This window comes from Dermacentor andersoni, chromosome 1 (genome assembly GCF_023375885.2).
Source record: "Dermacentor andersoni chromosome 1, qqDerAnde1_hic_scaffold, whole genome shotgun sequence".
Taxonomy (NCBI): Eukaryota; Metazoa; Arthropoda; class Arachnida; order Ixodida; family Ixodidae; genus Dermacentor; species Dermacentor andersoni.
Window position 1 is genome coordinate 21930607 of NC_092814.1, and position 23566 is coordinate 21954172.

The 23566-nt window shown below is 43.4% G+C and overlaps 1 protein-coding gene across 3 annotated transcripts in view; it reads right to left on the bottom strand.

Moving 5' to 3' along the window:
• Positions 1-2932: 2932 nt before the first annotated feature.
• Positions 2933-23566, bottom strand: part of LOC126545442 (transcription elongation regulator 1) — a 354732-nt gene continuing 334098 nt past the window's right edge. For all 3 annotated transcript variants that reach the window (XM_055061241.2, XM_050193319.3, XM_050193318.3), the window contains exon 19: positions 2933-3189. In XM_055061241.2, the coding sequence (XP_054917216.1) occupies positions 3049-3189 (141 nt within the window). In that variant the 3' untranslated portion in view covers positions 2933-3048. The remainder of the gene's footprint in view (positions 3190-23566) is intronic.

The following is a 23566-nucleotide window of genomic DNA, read 5'->3' on the forward strand; positions in this document are numbered from 1 at the left end:
ATATTGTTCTAGTGTACAGATGTTTCTTTTGGTGTTCAAGTATGAATTATGAGAGTGCAATAAGATGCTGTGTATCTGCTATTTCGAGGTTCGATACTGGTCGGCCACTGTTGTGGCTAGCGCAGTGCAACAAAATAATGACGCAGCATTGGTATATATGCAGATGTTTATTAATTTTTCGAGACTTACATAGAGATCAGGTTGTACAGCTTAAGGCAATAAATTTACCTGACAAAGGCTGTAGTGCGTACCGAGGCAGCAACAAAATGCAATGCACAACCAGTATACACTGCTTTGTGGAGTGTTCGAGCAACCAGCTCTGGCGTATGTAGGCGATGCCTGGTGGCCACTGCTGTTTTTCAGACAGCACGACCAAGCGCATATGCGGCCACACAGATAAAGTGGGGATACTTTATCAGTGCCTTCATTTTGCAAAATGGGCACAACAGTGAGTGGGTCTGTACACTGTGGTCCTTGGAACAATACCAACAATGAGCACCAACACTATCTACATTGCAGTGTTAATGTGCAGGCGATTTCAAATATCACTTAACGAAGTAACCTAGCGTGTGGAAAATTCATAGCAGTGAGTAAAACGTACCTGGCTCCAAATACACCAGCCCTTGCTCTGGCTGCAAAATTGTAAGTACAGTGCGAGCAGTCTTCCTTGTAAGCCTCCTCGCAAGCCCCCTAACCACGTGCACTCCACGGCCGCACTAGAACATCACAAAACGCAGTGCCGCACGAACTGAAATATCGAATACTGACTGAATATCGAATACTACCTCTGAAGGAAAAAAAAATATTTCAGTGTGGTGTGCGTCCACTTTAGTTTGCCTTGTCTTCATCGCGTTGTACCTGTAGTCATAAACCACCAAGCTCAAGTTGACTCTGTCGAAGTAACACGACACAACTCTGCAAGGACACGCACATGCCACGGACTAGCCAACCCAGCAGCTGCTTATGATGCCCAGAAAAAGCCGCACTAACCAGGAAGCCGGAACCGACACGTCTGTGTCGCCTAGGCAACCTCTGCGCAGAGCGTGGCCCAGTGCCTTATACCACGTGACTTATGCAACACGCTGCCGGAAGGCTCTCCCAGACAATGCATGTTTATGGCTGTGTGGTTCCCACTGAACACACATATCCTACTAAATTTGGCGACTTCATTCGAAATTAAGAGTTTTGGTGCAGCTCGATGGCTTGGCACAAAATGGCACAGCGCTTCCATCCCTACGAAGGGGCTCTAGTGTAAATGTGAGCAGCCTGCAGGGTGCTCACATAAGATGCTTGGATAAGATGCTTTTGTACGTGTAATATTTTACTTCAGTGTGAGAGCTTCTGTGCCACCCGGTGGCACAGAGCTTAGGCAAACAAACAGAGCTAATATAACTGCAACCAAATGTTAAACATTTTAAACATTTAAAAAGACTTGTTCACGATTACGCTGCTGCCAACAGTTTACACCAGCAGCAAAGTAGAATACACTTGGCTACTTCTATATTGGCTCTGTGCTTGTCTGGTTGAGTTCTGTGCCACTAGGTGGCTGTACTCTGCAGGCTGCTCACATTAACGCCTCCACCCATCCAGCAAGACACCCAGTTCACCTACATTTACCAAAATACCGGACATGCAAAAACACTCTATTGTGGTAGTAATCCTTTGTTGCGAAGTGACGGCTGTAAACACATAGATCCTTACGCCGATCAGACACCGACAGCGCGATTCACTGTAGCCACTCCGCTCATCTGCTACCTTGCAGAGGGGCATGATGTCGCAGCTTGACATGTCACCAGTTGCTAGATTTTCAGCCCACAACACAATAAGGGATATTCATGGTCCTCACAAAAAGAAACCTCGAGACCAACACTGAGCACACCGCTCACATCAACACGGAGCACGTAACACAAGCAGATGACACTTCCTGTGTGCTGGAAGTGCTTGAGTGAAGTCATATTCCAACTACTACAACATTTGTTCACCATAAAGTTGGAAACATTATTGATGACACAATGTGGGTAGCCTATCGGATAGCTAGCTTGCCAGACTGACGTCCGCGTGCCCCTTTACAACTCCACTCACCTGAAAACTCGGGGGAGTGGCGTTGCTGCGATGGACATTTCGAAAACCTTATAATAAATTACATATTGTACGCACAGTGCTTAAATGCATCACTGAATGATCAAAAGGAGCCACCCTAATGACTCAGTATGTTTGTACAATATCGTCAAAATCGTTTAAGGGTCCCTTTAAAGCTCAATCTATGCCACATGATGTGGCGGGATACGCCAATGGCGATATGATGATGCCAGTGCTGGCAAGACAGTAACTAGTACAATCTATTAGCAGCTTGTGAAAATTAACCAGCATGCAGGCACGTGCGTGCCACTTAGTGAAAATTTTTTTTTTGCTCCAAACTGGGGGTGCAGGTCTTGCACAATATGGTATTTCCTTGCTAAAAGACGTTAAGTGGACTGGGCTCTATATAAGCTCTTTTTGAACTAAAATGAAGTATGCGACATTTTCTTGAAAATTATACCTGCTCAGTATGCATCATTAAGTAATGTTCCAATTCATGCTTCTACAGCAGTAATGGTATGGATATTGGTTTGGTTCCTCTTGCACTGGCACACCCTGTACCTAAAGATGAAGTGTAAGCAAGTCTGCTGCTGGAAAGAATGACTTTAGTATGTGGAAGTGGGGTAGTATTTCAAAAGATCACAGGGCACACACATGGCTATTGCTTGCAAACTTTACAAAAGTTAAATATTAAATAGATTTTCCTTAAGATATACTGTAACAAAAAAACTCATGCTCTCCGAGATTATCTGACTACAAGATTTTGCACTTTATGCCACATGCAGCTTGACTTAACATTTTGAGGACACTGAAGAGACCAGCAAAATGTCACAAAAGTTGAGGCAAAAGCAAATAGAGCTTGGAGTGCCCCTCTCCACAGAGGTCCTTTATTAAAAGGCACCTTCAGATGCAAGCATGGAAAAAATGAGGCTTGGTGTGGACAGCATTAAAAGATGGCAGCAGAAGCAGCTACTTGTTGGAGCGCCGAGTGGGCTCAGATGCTGTGGGTGGAGGTGGTGGTCCTCTACGGTCAAGATCTTCCACATATGCCATCAACAGCTTGCGCCGCTCATCAGGAATGCAGCTGAGCACAAGGTACCGCTTGTCCTTCTGCAAAAGTACCGAAAGCTTCATTGCATTGACCATTTTCCTCTAAAGCACTACATAAACACAAGTTGTGCAAGCTCACACAGATATTAAAGCATTCATAATTTAAAAACAACCTGGACTTTTAAAAATCAGCATCCCACTTCTTTTATGATGCTTAAGTGTACTTTTGTAGTATAATTTGCTTAGCAGGTGCAACTTCCACTTCCATGTGTCACTGCTTAATGCTTACTGAATATGCGAGGTGTTTCATATGTCCTTTTGTTTACACTGAGAGCTACAAGTTACTTATTTACATGCTTTGATCAACCGTGGTCGAACAATATTGTAAAAACATTAGTGACATCCTAATTGGCAGACTGCTGTTGACTGCTCCCAAGTCTGCCTGCAAACCCTTTGTTCCATTACATTCCACCTCCTGTAATTAGTGGGCTGACGGCATCAACAAATGCAATTACCTTTTTTGGGATCCACTTTACTGTTTGCCCATGCCCTTCCTGCTACTATTGCTACCTACATACCTACTTGAAATTAGAGGAAACGCGATAAAAATCGCAGATGACAACAACAGGTACAAAAGTGGTAAAATGAAAATGAAAATGTCGCAATTTTATAACGAGAAAAAGAAATAAATAGGGAGAGAGAAAACAAAGACAACACAAATCAACAGAAAAAGTGTTGCCAGAAACAGTCACGTTTGGAGTAGTGAAAAGGCACAGCTGTCTGCAAATATTCACAGTAGATACCAGTGTGGTTATGCTTTTCAACAAGAATCAGTTTATGCTTATGCATGCATGCGTAATCCGATACCCCACAGTGTCCATTGGCTTCTTTATTTTCCTGTGGAGAGACCCATTTTTCTTCAGGCTTGAGCACTAACATTTTCTTAACAATTAAAATCAAATTCTGGGGTTTCACATAACAAAGCCTCGATGATTTTGAGGTGCACCATACTATTTAGATTTTGGATTAATTCTGAGAACTTGGGGTTCCTTAAGATGCACCCAATGCACAGTAAATGGGTATTTTTGCTTTTTGCCCCTATCACAATGCGACTGCTATGGTTGAAATTTGATTCCGCACCCTCAGGCTTAGCAGCGCAACACCAAAGCCACTATGCCAACATGGCAGGCCACATTTTCTTAATTACAATTCATGTTAACCCCTTAGCAGATGGGTGTCATATATGATACATGCAGAACAACTTATAATGACTTGACAGAATGAACACCGATGAAATCAACACATATTTACCCAGAATCTGCGTCATTTCTAGCAATAAATTTATAGCAGCTGCAAGTCTGGAAATAATTTGAGTAATTTCTTCCTTAAAATATGTATCTCGGCAGCTTGTCACACAATACGCAAAATTTTAGTAAACAAAGGGGTTACTCTCCTAAAACTGCAGTTGGTTTGCTTTGTGTTTATCAGCCTACTCCTACATTTTGAACGAGAAAGGCATTCTGGTCGTTGTGTGAGGCGAGCATTAATTGCTGTATCACATATGCTACAGCATGCAGTTATGGGTCGTTTTGTGAACGAGAGTAGATTTGCTTTGTTGCAAGAAAACAAATATGGTGGTAAAACGTACTGTTTTTAACAGGCTATACTGTTGATTAGCGTAATTATTGCAACGATACATCAGAAAATGAAAATTATAGCTGTTTTTACGATTGACATAGCGTGGTGTAAGCCATGTTCCAAGAGCTAAAGAACATCAAGAAATATCTCTCGGAGGAAGAGGAAGAAAGTATTCTTTTGGCTTGTGTTGGGTTCTGTGCAAAGAAAATATCTACGTAAAAAGAAGTGCACTAAAGGATCCGGCTCATACATTTGAATTTATCCAATCTAGGATGACATCACAAATTTCTTAATAAGCTTGTAATAAATTGAGCTGCAAAGAAATAAGCTCTACTTATTACAGCAAAGTCTTGCATTTCGACAATGGTTGTGATATTTCTTGCAGGTTTTCACCAATTCAATGTCTTTCTGTATAGTAGAAAAGTATGCCTTTGACTGAATGGTGCACTTTATGATACGTGACAATTTCAGCTCATAAAACTGAAATTACGCATCTTCTTAAAAGAAAACTGAGGTTTATTTGGGCATTTCCGGCATGAGTAAACCTTTGTCTAACTTTTTCACAAGAAAACAAAAGAACATGCATTAATGGGTGAATTTAATCAAGGTTGTAGATGCTGCGTTCTACACAGAAAATAAGGTGCAAGTTGTGCGCCTGCACGCTGTGTTAGCAATCCAAGCAATATACCTCTTGGTGCTGCCTGCATTGTCAGTAGGGGCTAGATTGAGTGGCTGTGCAGAGAAGCTTAGCTGCAGAGTTTGTCTATGGCCTGATGGACAGAATCAATCTTCGCTGCAGTTTACAGAATTCACGAGTCACTGTCGATGTATTACATTCGAAACCTACATTGTGTCGTGAGAGACACGATAATAGAATGCTCCGAATTACTTCTGATTGTGCAGTAGTCTCTCACATGCACATGAATCTAAGCACACAAGCACTTTTGCATTTCCTAGCTGCCACAGAAAGGATTCAATACCGTGACCTTTCGTTTGGCAGCAGCACAATGCAACAGCACTGAGCGACCATGGCAGGTGTCTTCAGGACTGGTCCTTTGCATAAATATTTAAAAGAAAGCCTGCCACTTGTACAATTCTTAGCATCATTCCAAACGAACACATACTTATCTGTTGCAAGAAAAAAATGGGGAAAAGCAAATTCGAGCACATATATTTTATTACACGTAACGTGGTTAACATTCAGTCAAAGGACGTTATGTCCAATGAAATATGCAACCACATCAAGATTCCTTTCACATTTCAATTTAATTGTCATACTTTTTTCATGATTTAGCAATCTTGTAGTGCAGTTTCTTTTTTGTTGTTAGTTAAGCCTTCACAAATTGCTTACATTGACATGCCTGTGGAAGAAGCAAGCCTAAATTACAGTAATACTTTAGCGGGTGTGAATATCTGAAACTTCAAATATGAATAGACTAGTCATTGCTATTCGATTAGAGAATTAACTGCTTGAAGTTTTGAAACATTTATTTCTGCTTGAAAATATTGGATAACACTTTAAAATTAAGAGTCTACCGGGGACTGCCTTCAGATTGTCTACAAATTCATTTTTGATTAAAGCAAACCAATTTACTATTTCACGAGTACCTTAGCATATTAGCATCTCTTTTAAAATAGTATGCAGTGCTGTAGTGCATTACACTGTTTCTTCAATGAACACAATACACTATATGCATCCTGTGATATGCAGTTTTTCACTACTGTCACTATCAAGGTGAACCACACATGATCACCCTTGTTTACAAGCCCCTTGGCCAACAGATTGAATTGCATTACATATATCAATTAATATAAATACCCCCTTTCATCCCCAAACACCTTTATATTTGGTTTTGTTTAAAAACTAGAAAATTTTCAGTACTTGATTTAGTATTCAAAGGCTGTTTGCCTAGAATACTGTTCGTATTCCAATAGGAAGCTGCTCTATTCTAACACATCTAATAATAATGCAAAGATCCTGCTGGCAGATCCCTGATCAAAAACCTAGAGTGTGAAGAGCACACCTATACTGATAAAGTAGGGAATGCAGAGATGGAAGTGGCCAAGGAAGTTGTGGAGCAGCTATGGGAGCAGCAAATTTGGCACTTTGGAGAAGGTTTGGAGCACGAATTGTCTGTTTCGAAGCAGGAAATCTGCATCTTGGAGCAGTTTGGTAAAGGTCAATACGAAGAAAAAGTATTCTTTATTTGAGTTTGCAGAACACTAGAAAGTTTTAGAATAGGGGCCCCAAACGTTTTGGGTGCCTGAAAAAAATAGCGTCGAAGCCACTTTGCATGCGCGAGACGCAAACTGCGTTTATTTTACTGATTTAGCGGAAGCCCCAGAAGTTGCCCCAAAAGATTTGTGTAAACAAACATGGCGGCACCCATCGAAGCGACAGCTCTAACCTAGCACCAAACGGGGTTCGATACGTGGTAACGCGTGAAGTTTGCAAGCTAGGAGAAGTGACTGCGCTTATAGCTTTCTCTCAACTAGTGTGTGTTATGAAGATTGATTCATTAGAGGCCGCTGATTCCGAATTCGATTGTGGATCTTATGGCTCGTAGGCTTAACACGGCTTTGCTTGGCTGGTGAAGGCACGTAAAGTTGGTTACTCAAAACTAAGTGGAACTAATTGCTTGCTGCTTACAGAATGACCTATAAATTGTAATTTAACTTGAAAACACGAAAGTCAAAATTACTATTCTTATCATAAAATGGTATATTTTATTTATTATTTCTAATAGCTTTTCCTTGACGCCAGAGTGGCCCTGTCAGCGCAACATGGTATCCGCAAACGTAAAGCCCTATTCTAAAGCTCTTCACTCCTGCATGCCCTAACGCTAACATCTGCAAAGCTCTTTGGGCCCCAAACTATTGGGGCCCCTATTCTAAAACTCCCTACCATTAGGTCGCGGTATATGAGTTCTGCGGAAGCTTGCTAGGCGAGCAAAATTCATGCAAGGGAAAACTTCTCATTCACTTGACTGCAGCAAGAAGTTACAAAGGAAACCAATACAGGTTTCTCTGAAACAACCATTAGAGAGTTTTAGCTTGTCCGCTATTCAGGAAATGCAGGTGGACGGGGCAGAGGCATAAACGTGAGCGGCCTGCATGGTGCAGCTACCTGGTGGCGCAGAGCTCAAACAGGCAAAAACAGCTAATATTTCAGTAACCAAGTGTATTGTACTTCGCTGCTGGTGGAAATTTTCGGCAGTGGCGTAATCGTCTTGCTGCCAAAAATTTACACCAGCAGCGAAGTAGAATACACTTGGTTACTGCAATATTAGCTGTGTTTGCGCTCTGCTCCACCACGTGGCTGCACCATGCAGGGTGCTCACATTTACGCCTCCACCCTGTTCACCTGCGTTTACCAGAATACCGGACAAGCTAAAACTGTCTATTAACTCGCTTACCGGATATGCCAACCAAATGTGGCCGAGAAAAAAATAACCAAGGGCTTTCCGTGAACAGCACCCGCTCTACATTGATAGGCTTTTGTTAATTCTAGTTGTTTTTTTTCACTGTGAACATGCAGCAGTTAAGTTTGATGAGCTAACATTTATTACTTTACTTATTCAATGAGGTGCCAACGCAAAGATTGTGGAATATGTCGAGAAATGACCGATAACAGCGCACATAGCAACTTAGGTCTTGTGTGGTCCTTTCTTCCAACAGAAACAAAAAGCAACAGAACAAGAAAAAGCCTGTGAAATTTTAAAAAATCCATGTGACAACGCGTCCCCGCACCAGTAATGAAAGCGGTCCCAGACAGAAAGGTCGCCATCTAGTACACTGTGTACATTAGTAAACCTGGTGCCACAGTCCTGCAACAGTTCAAAAGTGGACTGTTACAAGATCGCGCTACCTGACATTTGATAAGGACTGAAGATGTGCGCCAAGAACTGCCGACCGTTGAGAAAGAAGCGCGGATGCTTGTTCCCAGTGCCCCTATTTGACGAAGTTTGCATAAAGATTGATGCAGTCTTTGGTGGGCACAAGGGTTGCAACGGTTACACCGTTCTTTCTAAAATTTTATTACACAGGCTTTTTTTTAGTTAAAGAAAAGGTCTCCAAGAATCCTAAGTCACCTTAAATGCTGTTATTTGTAATTTCTCAGCGTCATACACAACTTTTTCATTGACATCTCATTGTTTAGGTAAATATATAAAGTGCGCTAATTAAATGTATTTGTGCACGATGAAAGAGAAATATTCACAGTGGCCAACATGAATGGCACCCATGAAGGTACAGTGAACATTGTTTGTATAGTACCCTCTGGTAATCTTTAAGTCTTGGCGACCTTCAGTTAGGATAGCAGAATATTGCAGAATGAATGTGAAGTGACATACTGGTCAAAGCATGTTGACCAGTATTTCACAAGACTTGCCGAGAAAAGAAGCTCAGAGATATTTTTGAAAACAGTAAAGGGATAAAAATATTCACTGGCTTTCCGATCTACTGCGTTGGCCAATATTTTGAATGAGCTCAATTATTCGGGCTTATTCGCCGTTCTACCACAGGCACCATAAAGCCGATGTAAAATGGAAGCCGATATTGTGTGCGCCGAACGATGGTTTACTATTAAAATATTTTTGACTCACTCTGCACAAGTGACGTCATGAGCATTGCTGCTGCAAACGCAATTTCGGAGGCTCGTATTTTTGTCAAACATTTAATTATGACCACCATTTGGCTGCTAAGGTTGACTAAATACAAAACTTAAAGTCCTTGGCTTGCTTTCTGCAGTGGCAAAAGCCTTATTTTGCATGGTGTGGCCGTGCAGAAAACAGTGTAGCTTAAGTGCGAATTTCAGTGACGAATCTGGTTGCCATTGGATATTTGTGACCAAGAAGTTTCATGAAAGCAATCAGGTCGTTTGTCAGCACGCCGCACTATTATCCCAGTAGCTGGACTTGGTGCACGTGCAAAATAGATTTAGAATTTCACATACACAGCGTTTGCCCATTAATCGACGCAGATGTACCAACAGAGCATGGAAGCGAGCGCTGAAATGTACAACAAAACTGATGAGCTACACACTGCACAAACTGTACGACCTTATTCATTCAGCGTGGCTTTCTTCCCGACTACCCCATGAAATGAGTGCCAGTTGAAACCATGTTTGGCTGGGGTGCGATCGGAGATGGTTGTACGGCGCGTTCGTTCGGTTATAACGGTTATAACGTTCTAATTAAACGTATTCGTGCACAATGAATGAGAAATATTCACAGTAGCCATCACAAACAGCGCCCACCAAGGGGCAGTGAACGCCGTTTACATATACCCTCTGCTAATTCTTAATTCTTGGTGACCTTCAGTTAAGATGGCAGAATATCGCAGAATAAATGTGAAGTGACATACTGGTAATTGCATGTTGGCCAGTATTTCACATCATTTGCTGAGAAAAAAGCTCCAAGATATTTTTGAAAACAATAAAGGGATCAAAATGTTCACTGGCTTTCTGATGGCCAGTGAAAATTTTTTCCAATATTTTGAATAAGCTCGATTACTTGAGTTCATAGGAAAAAAAACTGAGAAGAGGCCCTACTCCTTCCGTGCGCAAGAGAAAGGTGTGGAGGAAGTCATGTGGTATTTTCTACTGTAAGGGCCGTGTTGTCGGGGCACAATGGCCGTTTTGTTATGGTGGTTTGTGTCATGCGTATGCTGCCCAGTAGGTCTCGTACTGTGGCATGGGCGTGTGTGCAAGATTGCACTGTGTTTTGTTCCACTGTGTTATAAAGACCTTGCTCTTACGGCTGTTATTGTGGCCAGGTGGGACTGGAAGTGGTAAGCATGAAACGAGCATGCACGCAATGCAGTACACCACATATCACGCCACGGATGATCTGAGAATATTTTTGCTGTCTTAGGTGGATTCATGCTAATGTGTCATCACAAACTGAAACCGATGTGCTTCAGAATATGTATGATAAGTGCCTTGCAGGTCAGTGACAGCTGTGCAGTGTTCCTGCTTTTGACAGAGGTGAATGAATTTGTGGCATGTCAAACAGCCACGTGGAAGGATGGGAAAGAAGCTGCTGCTGTAATTTGGGACGAACCCTCCTTACAGCAGATATCTTGTATGTGTGCTCAAGGAGCACAGGGAAGTGAAGGCTGGCGGATTCAGTGCAAGAGTGAATAAGGCTCGACAGAAGAATGTACACCTGTGCATACATCAAACGGTTGATGGTCGCACGTAGGCCCATTCCAACATGCTAGCTGCACACATACACACTTACTATGCGTATGATAAAAAAAGCGAAAAAAAAAAGAAGAATAGTGAAGGTAGGGCCCATGACGTATGTGTCATGCAATCCTCGAGCTCTGGTATGGGAGAACGCAGGGAAGGAATTTCGCTTGCAGAGGTAGACGGGTCAGGTGGAGAGAGTGTCTCTCTTGGCAGTGGCCCTCGCCTTCTGAAATCATGGGTTCACGGCACTGAAATATTTCTATCTCGGTTATTAATGAACCAATTTGAAAAATTCTTGTGGCAGAACGCTCCCCAGAGGGCACTCAACTTGCAGCGTATACCCGTAATTTGCTACGTGGCCTAGTGAGGGGCCCTTTAAAGGGCAACTTTGGTGACTTTTTAATGACTACGAATGTCGATGGAATTCGTTGGGTACGTTTCTCTGGACACTTCAGTCATGTCCTTAAAAAAAAAGAAGAAGAAGAAGAAGAGCAGGTTTGAGAGTTGCGCAAATTTTTTTACAAATTAATTTAATTTATTGCCTTGAACATCCTACCTTAGCTCCTCCTCAGTTACAGGCCACATTGTGTATGACCTCAGGATCGCCTGAAGCATGCATCACAGGCCCCGCATTTTTTTTTAATTTTCGTGGTGAATTTCCGCTGACACTCTCGCACGTGAGCTGTTGCGTTTGTCTCATCTGCATGATCCTGGCAGAGCATGCCGGGATCATGCAGACGACAGCGACGACAGGGTTGATGATCGTGAGCTAGTGCATGGCATGAGAATCGTTGCTGTCGCAAGAAGTTGCGTTCCCTGTGGACAGGCAAGAGATGGGAGGCAAGTGTTGTTGTGTTGTTGGCTGCACAAACTTCAGCCCTCGCCATCCGCACAAAAAGTTTGAGCCGATGCCAATCTAGTTCAGCTGAGGTTAAGCCTATATGTCACAATTGCGGAGTTCGTGCGTCTGCTGCTGGGGGACCTGAGCTACTGACCTGAAGCTAATTAAGCCATTAGGATGAACAAAGCTGCTTCTGTAGTTCAGTTTAGACCATACGGATTTGAAATAAATCATTCCTCATTTTGCGCAGTGCACACATAAAAAGTGAGAAACGACAACACGGAGCAGTATCGACATCAGCACGTTGCCGTTTTCGATGGAAAGCTGCCCGCTGCACTCAACAGCACTTCCCTAAATTAAATGCGACTATGAACATGGGTGTATTTTTATGTACTGTCATGCAGACTCATTATTTAGCTTCAGAGGTGCACTGTTTGCCTCGTATCCCAAGTGGGAAGCAAGCATAGGGCTGCCCCTTCCATACAGCAGCGTAAACAACCGCCTCGTTCAGCTGCTAATGGTGTCAATACTGGCATCAGTGTTTCCGCGAAAAACTACGCATTCTCTAATTGAACTATCATATGCGCAAAGTCCTCATCAGTGTCTACTTTACAGAACATATTGTGTGCATGAAGAGAATACGAAGAATGATAAGTAGACAGCATAACAACGCTTCCGTACTACGGTCTCCCGCTCGCTGTTTTCGAAAGTGTGTAAACACTCATATCAGAGCGATTCAGAGTGATGCAATGGTGCTTCCATGTACAAAATCTGCCTGCTTTGATATGTTCTGACATTAATTTTGTTCCCGATCGGCGGCTAGCATTATATCTCAAGCAAACAATGACTGGTCGCTGTACCTGCCGATGTAAACAAATGCGCCGGTCGTTGCTTTTGAGTGTCAGCGGCGTTTAAGCGGAATACAAATGCAGAAAGTCGTGCTCCACATCCTACAATAAGCATGTGAAGCGCTTCCCTCAGAAGGGGTAGAACAACTAAAATAGCAAGCAGCACATATAAAATCAGTGGTTAGGGCTACCCTTGGTCTTCATGTTGCAGCACGATATGTGGTGCATGGGCGTTGGCTCTCGTGGTGGTGGGTTGAATGCGAACAGCGATTTGTAGCTACTGAACTCATCAGAACCATAACTGTCAATATTTGACAGATCCGAAGAGCTGGTGTAGCTGACATTGTCACTCGAAGGTCCGGCACAGTCACAAATCAGCCGAGCGTCTGCTCTTCGCTGGTTTCATTCGCCCAGTGGGCAAGACAGCATGCCTTCCACGCCTTCCCCTCCGAGGACCCTCGTAATGTCACACAATGACGTTTGCTCAGCTGCTTGCTCAGGTTTCGGTTTCGCACTTTTTTGCTTATTTAAAATTATTTTCAAATTTGTGGAACAATTCTACTATCAGACACGTGACAGCGGGGTCTTGGGAACATAAATATTCTATTACCTTGACATGGTCGAAAAATCGCTGGAGTTGCTCTTTAAAGGGCCCCTTCCCAGGTCTGGGCATTTTGAGCTGAAAAGCGCAGTGCATATAATGCGCGCTAACGATCATGTCTTGAAAGTACTACACCGCTACATGCCACGAAAAGAGCTGAAATTTGAAACCTAACACCTTGTGCCCTTTTCCTCGCAGGCGCCATGCTACCGGCCGAAGAGTTGATGCCAGTTGCACAAGTGTGCCTACATAAATGGCAGCGCTGTGCCGTCTGTCACAATAAACTTTGGAGTTTTACGTGCCAAAACCACGATTTGATCATGAGGCATGCCGTAGTGGTGGACTCCGGATTAATTTTGACTACCAGGGATCTTTAATGTGCTGCCAATGGACAGGACCCAGGCATTTTTGCATTTCACCTCCATCGAAATGCGGCTGCCATGGCCGAGATTTGATGCCCGACATTGTGCTTAGCAGCGCAACGCCATGGTCACTAAGCCACGACGGCAGTTGATGTCTCTCACAGTGACACATAACTTTCATAACTATTCAAGGCACCATGTTTGATCTGCTGCTTCAATACACGATTTAAAGTCTATAGAAATGATAAAACCTACAAACCAAATGTCTATGAGTCTGAGTCTGTATTACTCCGTGCCGTAGCAAGAGTGATGTACAGTGCCCACGGAATAAAACGCGACAGGGAGCATTTAGTAGAACCCTGCATATGCGCAAAGTACTCAAGAGTACCATGTCATGTCGCTAGAAATCTGGTCACCAAAGAGGTGACGCGGACTCCGATCTAAGTGTACGTGCCAAAATTACGTCAATGTGTCACGAACTGCAGCCGGTAGAAATGAAAGTATGCTCATTAGTTAGGCCTAAATTGACGCGTTTCATTCCGTGAGCACTGTACTTCTGTTTTGTCTGCTTGTTCCCCAATGTGCACTCGCTCACACAGAAATGAAACTATCTGCCATTTTCTACTGGGTTCCTAAAAATTTTAATTAAATTATGGGGTTTTACGTGCCAAAATTACGATATGATTATGAGGCACGCAACAGTGGGAGACTCCGGAAATTTGGACCACCTAGGGGTTCTTTAACGTGCACCTACATCTAAGTACACGGTTGTTTTCGCATTTCGCCCCCATCAAAATGCAGCCGCCATGGCCAGGATTCGATCCCGCAACCTCATGCTTAGCAGCCCAACACCATAGCCACTAAGCAACCACAGCGGGTCTAATGGATTCCTGCGCACTATCATGCTTTTGAATCCACCTGCGTTCTGGCTCAGTGCTCAGGACTGTGGCATTGACTTATGCCGCTTCAGGTGTTCTCGTGAACAGCGCACAAAATCATGCGTCGCATGAAACGAGACAAGCGCAACAGCACGTGCGCGAGACCGTCAGCTGAAGTGCGCCACGCAACAACACAAAAGAAGGCGGGGCCTGTGATGCATGCTCAGGCAATCCTCTAGCTCCAGCATGAAGGAATGCAGGGGAAAAATTTTGCTTGCAGAGGCTAGACGGGAGCAAGTGGAGAGAGTGTATGCTGGCGGTGATGCTCGCATCCTGAAATCATGGGTTCGCGGCACTGAAATATTTCTATCTTGGCTATTAATGAACTAATTTGAAATTCTTGCAGTAGAATGCTCCCTACAGGGCATGTAAGCAAAATTTGCTATTTGGCCTGTTGAGGGGCCCTTTATTGAAGTTCACCTAGATCAAAACATTAAATGATTTCAAAAGCTTATACAATGGAACCTTATTAACATGTCTTAGGTGGGAACATGCCATACCTACATACTAAACAGTAGCATGTGCTAACCTCCAGGTTGCACGAACTTGTCTATTGAAAAGCACAGCCACTACCAGGAAAGAAAAAAAATGCAATGCCACAGTAAAGGTTACCTAAAATGCAGTTTTTTTAGTTTTTTTTGCCAAAGCAGTGAAAACATTCCGATCCTTTTGTGTGACCATGTGATAGCACAAAGGTGATACCAAGCAGCATTTTGAAACTTTGGTAGGGAGCACAGCGGCAAAGTAGATGACTCGTTCAGTTTTCCCCAATGTGTGTGCGCACGTTTGTACAATGATCTGCCACGGATCGTTGCTGGTGCAACTTCATTGACCCTTTCAGGGTTAAGGGGACACTAAAGGCAAATACTAAGTCAAGCTAAAGTGATAGATTAGTGCTCGAGAATATCTAAGGCATCAATATTATCGTAAACAGAGCCTTATTAATAGAGAAATCGAGGTAAATGCAAGACATGATTAGAGACTCCTCCGCAACATTCAAGCACTTGCCTGATGACGAAAGCACTCCTCAGTTAAGTTCTGTCACTAGTACTCAACTACTCGTTGCAAAAAACTACTCGTATTGTATTATAAGATGAAATAAAATGCTACTTGTATAGTTCCATTTCATGTTTAGAAAAAAGGAACTCATTCAAATGACCCTTGACAACGATGCGGGTGGTCGAAAAGTTTCTCGAAAAGTTTCGTTTTTACTCGACTCTGCACTGCCCACGCTTTTGCGTTTCAGTACTTTCCTGACTGCGTTGTGCTGAGCTGGTTTTGCTGGCTTGCGGAACTCACACAAACTGCAAGTAGCAGGGAATTTAACTTCCATGTGACGTCGCAGGATGCCCAAACGGTCTACGCCATTTAACGAAAATGCAGCCGCAGCGGCGAATCTGCCGTTCTGTCTTGGCTCAGTGCCGCAGTCTGTCGGGCAGCAAAGGGCGGTGATGGCGTGTGCAATGCCACTGCTCCCCCAGTTGGGTGGCGGGAGATTTGAATTTCGAAAAAGGTATTTGGACCCTTCAGATACAATTTTCTAGTAAACTAAGTCTTCTCTTGGCACGAAACAAGCGTTGCGAGGTTTCTGGAAAAATATTTAAACAGTCCACGTCAACTTAGTATTTGCCTTTGTCCCTTTAAATACGTCCAAAATGGTCGATGCCACATATTTACGGTGCTGTCTGTATGTTAAAAAAACACCAATTTTGCAACTCTTTGTTTGGCCCAGCAACTGCTGCCACCCTGTATGAATACAAGGAATTTCTTTTTTTTTTTTTTCCGCTCCCTCGTCTCTTGGTTTTCATTCCACTGTTTCTCTAAGCTGGCGTTTCAGTGACCGCTTGCGCATTCGAGCGTGCTTGGGTGTTGTTGCACTTATAAAAATTGATGTCTACCTGGCTTCCAATCTCTCAAAGGGTGCCTGCTAGATGCTCGCTCGTTTATTTCTCACAGGGGTGCGATTACATCTGTTCACAGGCAGGTGCTGGTATATACAAACGACGCTGCCATGACTGCGTTTTTTTTTAAACTTGTCAAAATCAACTGCCCCTTGTTGGCTGGGACAAAGGAGTGCTGCAAGTTTCCGACTAGTTTGGTTTTTATAACGGGTGCACAACCATGGAGTTTTCTTGCGTACGCTCACATACACGGTGCGATTACGCTATAGGAGTGCACGCTGGTTGCTCTACTACAAGCTAGTCTAGTGGCGATTCCGCTGATGACTACATACTGCCCAAGTGCTGAATCGGAATATATCTTTCAGTGTATCTACTTTTTTTATGCTTATTATAAGTACTTATTCAAGCCCATATGTATTCATGAATAAACAATAAAGTTCACATACGAAAAATATTTATTTGTCACTTTAAGGTCACTAAAAAAATCACGGTAAACTTTTTTCGGGATAGCTTAGTCTGAAGATTTTAAATCTGCAATAAAAAAATTTCACTTCTTTAGTGTTTTGTCTTCGAAATCGGGAAGAAAAACAAGCTTCGGGAGGCGCTATCGCATCACAGATTGCGCGAGCGTAGTGTTCTTTTTCCTTTATGGAGTGCCGTAAAAACAAGAGATTGTAGATTCAGATAGCTACAGCGTTATACAAAGTGTTTCTGCGAGCATTTTCAAAAATTCTTAAAGGTTGCCTGTGGCAGATATCACAATTCTAGTTCATGAGGTCGTCTACTTGAAGCGGCGGACGCTACTTGCACAACAAATTGAAATGCATAGTCAACTAATTAAAAAATGGCTAATTAACATTTTAACCATTACCTTATGGCACATCCAATTTACAAATTCTAGCCGGGGAGTTCGCAAGGCTTGGAAAGAGTTCTCAGGATGACACTAGTTTCAAGATAAGAATACCCAAAACTTGTGGAGAAATGCATTGGCGTTCCAGTTACTTTTGTGCTTGAAACAATGTTCTGTTAAGAAAGTAACTGGAACGCCAATGCATTTCTCTGCTGATGCCAATTCAAATCACTGGTGCGCTTATTTCGTGCACTTTTTGGCAGCAGCCAGCTGCACACTTTGCGTGTTACGGCACTAACATTTCAAGATCAGCCTGGTTATCTCGAGTTTCTTTTATGCTGTGTCCTAGCTACTGCCTGATGGCGCAAAGGGCATAATTTGAGCAAAATAAGGGAATCTGTTTTCTTTGCAGCGACGGAGCTACTTCGTGTAGCTCCGTCGCTACACTGATGGAACAAAGGTAGAAGAGTTTAGAATATTCATTGGGTGTCGAAGACAACAGAAGGCATGGAATACAGAAATAAGGCTACCCAGGGATGCGAATGCTGCTGTTTTTGTTTACATGGCAATACTGGGTTGTGTGCAATTGCAGCTCTGATAAAGTACAAGGTGTTTGAAAATGGAAGAAGTTGCATGACACCACACAGAAGTCTCTCCCCCCCCCCCCCCCCTTTTTCTTTAAAGGTGTGGGGGTGGAGTCATGGTGGAATGACATAGGTCACCCTGACAACAAGAATTTGACCAGTGAATCGTCAATCGATGCAGCTGCTCTGCTGGCCTGACAACAGCTAGTGTCTGAAGCATTGGGTCTTCCTCGTCAGCTCTGCTGCGGATTGTGCAGGTGGCTCGGTTGTTCGCATCATCCACCACGGCGCAAAAAGTGGTCCGCAACATTCGAAATGTAGCATGTTGTAAGCTAATATACTTGGGCCAGGACTTTTGAAAAATTCATGCAACCAGAAATTTGTATCAGGCGTGATTATATCACTGAGATTCTACTGGATTTGTTGCAATATGCGAGTGTGGCGCTGAACATGGGCAGCATAGTGGTGGAAGAAACTAAAACTTACTGTGACATAATCAAGTGTTGAGCCTCTCTGGCTTCAATTTTAATGCTCTCTTTTAGTTCTTTCATTGCTCTATGTCCTAGGCGATTTGTGTGCCGCACATAGCCTACTAAGTACGTGCCACTATTCTGTTGGGAAACTTGGTGTACCATACAGATGCATGTTTGCTGGAGCACTGCACCCACGTTTTGTGGGAACGTCTGTGCAGTGATCTTTTTTCGTGCTTATACTGCTCCTGACCGTGCACAGGTGCGGAATGTACCTGGTTGAACCAGCAGTGACTTTGGGCTGCTTTTGTTTCTGCAAGTGACGTGCATGTGAAATGGTCCCACTTAATTAACGACAGTGCATTTGGGCTATCGCTCGATAACAGCTTGCCTTCACCTTACAACGGCGCTACGCACTACGCCCTATGTGCTGCCGAGCTCTGAAGATGTTTATCGCAATAGGGTTGGTGGCGATAAGTCATACTAATGTACCCATCAGTGGTTATATTTTTTGCTGAGGAAGCCGCCATCCTTACATGCATTTCAGGTGTTTCAGGTGTATAGATTTTACTGCATTTGCACTAAGCCAGAATCATTGGTAGACTGGTCTCTGCCCTTTCCGAAAAGGTGGAAGACCTTTCCTTTTGTGGCACAGCGTGGCATCAGCCATGCCGTGAGTAGAGGTGGTGGAGTTAACCTTTGCACAATAAAAAAAGTGATCATGGCACACGCAAACCAGTAGGGATATCATATGACGAGCCACTATGACTCAAGTGATCTGGCAACACATTGCAGTCTAAGGAGACTGGGTCAGCGATTCGTCGCAACGATGTTTTCGACTGTGAGTACATTTTAAGTGGGTACATATTAATGAAGTTTAACTGCACATGTAAGCAAGGGAAACACAGTTTTATTGAGAAATGTTGAATTATAATGAAGTTTTGAGTGTTTCAGCATAGAAAAATTATAAAGTCCTTGAGAAAATCTGCAAACTAGAATAAAAGAAGGACCTTTGAGGCCAGAACATACCAGGCTCATAGATGGGCACTCCTTAGCTATGGCGTGCTCTGGTTATGCTCATGTTCAAGCTTGTCTATTCTACGTACGTTCAGCACTGGCTGACCTTCATCACACACTGGTTACTGATTAAAATGCTGCGCAACAGTCTTGGGATTAGTTATTATGGCACCATTATAAGATATTTGTTGCACATGCGTTTTCCTTCCCTTCATAAATTTCCAGACGCCCTGAGGATCCTCAAAAATGAAGTTCGGGAGGGTTTTGCTAAAATAGAAAGGCTTGGCGTGATTAATGGCATCAGAAAGTGACGCGCAAGCTTCACTGAAAGCATGAGATGCTGTTCTTTTCTTTTTGTAGGCGTTTAGTCTTCGGTTTTAAATGTATTATATGCCTGCTCATCCATGGTGTAGATTTGGCCATTCTCTTTTTCTTATCAGGTACAAAGTTACGCAAACCAAAGCAGCACACATTCTTAAACTTGTTCCAAAGAACAGTAGCATCATCATAAGAGAAGTCGGTTAACTGGGAGTTCAAGTAGTCTAAAATGGCAACATCATCGGCACGCTAAAGATTTTTCCCTTTTTAACAACTGGAGTATTTTTCGTACATTTGGGAGCAAGTGCAAAGCAAACAGATACGATTTTATGATCGGATAGGCCGGAATCTACAGACATTTCATAATCATCGAGGCAGCGATGAAAAAAAAAAAAAAAAAAAAAAAAAAAAAAAAAAAAAAAATCAAGAATAGAACAAGAAGAGTTGCCTACCTTTGTAGGTTCATTGACAATCTGAGCGAGGGTATTATCAAGCATGATATCAGATATAGTGTTGGCATCGTTGATACAATCTGCATCTGATAGCAAGGGGTTCCAGTCAAGACTCCGAAGGTTGAAATCCCCAACCACGTTCAACTTATATTTACTGTAATGAATCGTGCGATCCTTTAGCTAAATCAGCAGATCCGGCGTCAACTCTGGTGGTCTATATACAGCATACTATACGAAAACGTGTCCAAAGAGGTTAACCTTTAAGCATAAACATTCAACATCATTTAGGTCTGGAAGAAGAATGGCTTCTATGTACGATTTGATTATGACAGCGACTCCTGCGCCTCTGGTTTGCCTATCTTCACGAAACATTTTGAGTGGTGCAGGAATAAGATCATCGTTGCTAACTGAACTGTGGAGCCAAGTTTCAGTAATGACGGTGATGTGTGGGTTATAGGCAAGGAGAACTGCTTCAAGTAGGGTGGTCTTGTTAACAATACTCCGAGCATTTATGTTTAAAAGCCTGACTTGCTTGTCCTGAACAGGACATGTGAGAGGCACTTATGGAGTTCGAAATTATCCGGCGTTCATGTTTTGTCTCATCCCAGACAAACAAGTCACTGTCGATGTGAAACTTGTGAACAAAAAACACTTTCTTGCCTTGCAACTTCTTGGATTTTGCACTTAGCCACAATATCTTCCGTCTTTTTAGAGTGGCCAGCGAGTAATCGTATTGCATGGAAATATCTGTGCCTTCTACTTGGGTGACATTTTTAAAAAGTTTTTTTTTCATTGAAGTCCTGGAAAAAGACGATAAGTGGTCTATCTGTTGTCTTCTTACCTAACCTGTGCATGCGACTAATTGATACACATTTTATGCCAAGTTTTTCTTCAAAGGTCTCTTGAACTACTTTGCGTTTAAGGTCAGATTCAGTTTCATTAATGTCTTCAGTTATATCATAAATGATCAGGTTAGAACGCCAGCTTCTGTCTTCTAGGTTGTTGAGCTTACGAGCTTGATGACACATAGAAGTTTGGTACGTACGGAGCACGTTTTCAAGATCTGGTGTCACGGTCTTAGTTTTAATTTCAGAAATGTGATCTTCAATAAGCGCGAACCGAGCTCGGATGTCCATGATCATGCCTTCTGCTTTTGTTTTTACATTAAGTATCTTTGCTCGTAGGGAAGCCTGACCTTCGAGCAGCCTTTGGAGTACCGTAACAACCCGCGTATAATACGAACTCGCATATAGTACGAGGTGAAATTTTTGGGACGCAAAATGGAAAAAAAGTTTTATCCGCATATAATACGCGTTAGGAAAACATTTATTTAAATTGCAGTCCGCACTTCAATCTCTGTCTTCCTCAGCTGCGCTCTCTTCAGATAGTTCCTTGTCAAACACATCTTCCCAGAGGTCCTCGTCCTCTGTGCCATTGAGCACGTTTGAGGTGCCGCACTTCTTGAATGTGCGATGCACAAGGTCCTTTGGTATGCTGGCCCATGTGTCCACAATCCACTTGTATAACGTGGCTGGTGAAGCCCGATTCAGCCGCCCGGTCGACGTCACTGCAGGCTCACCTGAGCGCATGCAATCTGCGTAACACCGCTTGACCACGTCCTTGAACTGTTTGTTCACGCAAACATCTAAAGGCTGCAGCTGAGACGTCATCCCACCCGGGATAACAACGAGTTCAGTGCCAGATTCGGGCAACAGCCTCTTCACTGAGTGAGCCAAATGGCAACGAAGTGCGTCCAGCACGAGGATGCATGGGAACGACAACAGTGCGCCGGGCCGCCTACACCAGACGGACTTTATCCAGTCGAGCACAAGATTTTCGTTCATCCAGCCTTTCTCATGGCATCTCACGACCACATTTTTTGGCAGCTCCTCACCTTTAGAGTCCACTGTCTTGCGCTTGAAGACGACATAGGGCAGGAGCTTGCGTCCGTGTGCCGTGCACGACAACATGACGGTAGCTTGCGTTTTCTCGTTGCCAGTGGACCGGACATAAACTTGTTTAGAGCTCTTTTCGTGCACGGTGAGGGGCGATGGCATGTCCAGATAAACCGGCGTTTGGTCAGCATTGCTGATTTGCCCTAGCTACAAGTTCTTGGACGTGCACAGCGAGATAACATGGCACTGGAAAGCCACAGGCAGCTTTTCGAACGATTCGTGCAGCTTTTGCGAAATTGAAGTTCGGCGGTGTAAGGTAAATCCAGCACAGCACATGTAGCGATAAATCCAGTGCTTGCTCGCTTTGAAGCCCTTTTTCTCTTGTAAGCTCTTTAGCTTTTGCCTGCATAAGCTCCATGCTCACAGCTCCATGCGCGGCTCGCTGTTGGTATACGAACTCTGTTAGGGCAAGTTTGATTTCCGGGAATGTCCCACTCTTCAGGCCGCAAAAGCTTCTTCGCGTTCTGCTGCACGCGATAAGGGCCTTCTTCTGTTGACGCCATCCGCGAATGCTTCCCTTGTTGATGCCAAACTGCCTCCCGGCGGCACTGTTACCGATGTCCTGTGCGGCTAAAATAACCTTTCTCTTGAAAGTAGCCGAGTACTGTTTTCGTGGTCCAGACATCTTGGTCCTTCAATGCGGAATAAAAAAGATTCACTTCGCGAAGCGTGGTTTGCACGTGTGCTGCCAAGGTGCACACTCAACAATAAAAAAACCAAGACATAGCCATGCAGCAATAAGGAAGCCAAGCCATAGCCACACAGCAATAACGAAGTCAAGCCATAGCCACGAAGCAATAACGAAATCAGAACTTCTAGCCCAAATTTCCGACAAAAATTTTTGTTCGGATCCGCATATAGCACAAGGCGAAAATTTGGGACGCCAATAATGGGGAAAAAAGAAACAAAAATTTCGTATTATACGCGGGTTTTTGTGGTAATTCATTGTTGGACATAGGGCCAGGATTTAATTCAACGTCTCTGCATAGGAGGAGTTCGAGAACATGACAACACTCATATGCTATTTTAAGACACCGTGGTGGGCATGGTAGGACAAGCAGGAAACGACAGTCACTTTTGAGGGAACTATAGTGTGAACTAACCTGCATGAAGTAAAAGAAAGGCTTGATTAATGCCATGCTCACACCAGGCCAACCATGCCCATTGAAGGTGAAGTGGTGAAGGCCGTCCTTTAAAGGTACACTAAAGGCAAATACTAAGTCGAAGTGGACTGTTTAAATACCATTCCAGAAACCTCGCAATACTTCTTTCATGCCAAGAAAAGACTTAGTTTAGGAGAAATTTCTATCTGAAGGGTCCGAATACCTTTTTTGAAATTCAAATCTCCCGCCACCCAACCGGGGGAGTGGTGACATTGCATACGCCATCACCGCCCTTTGCTGCCGCCGGGGAGTAAAACGGCACCCGATAGACGGCGGCACCAAGCCAAGACTGAGCGGCGAATTCAC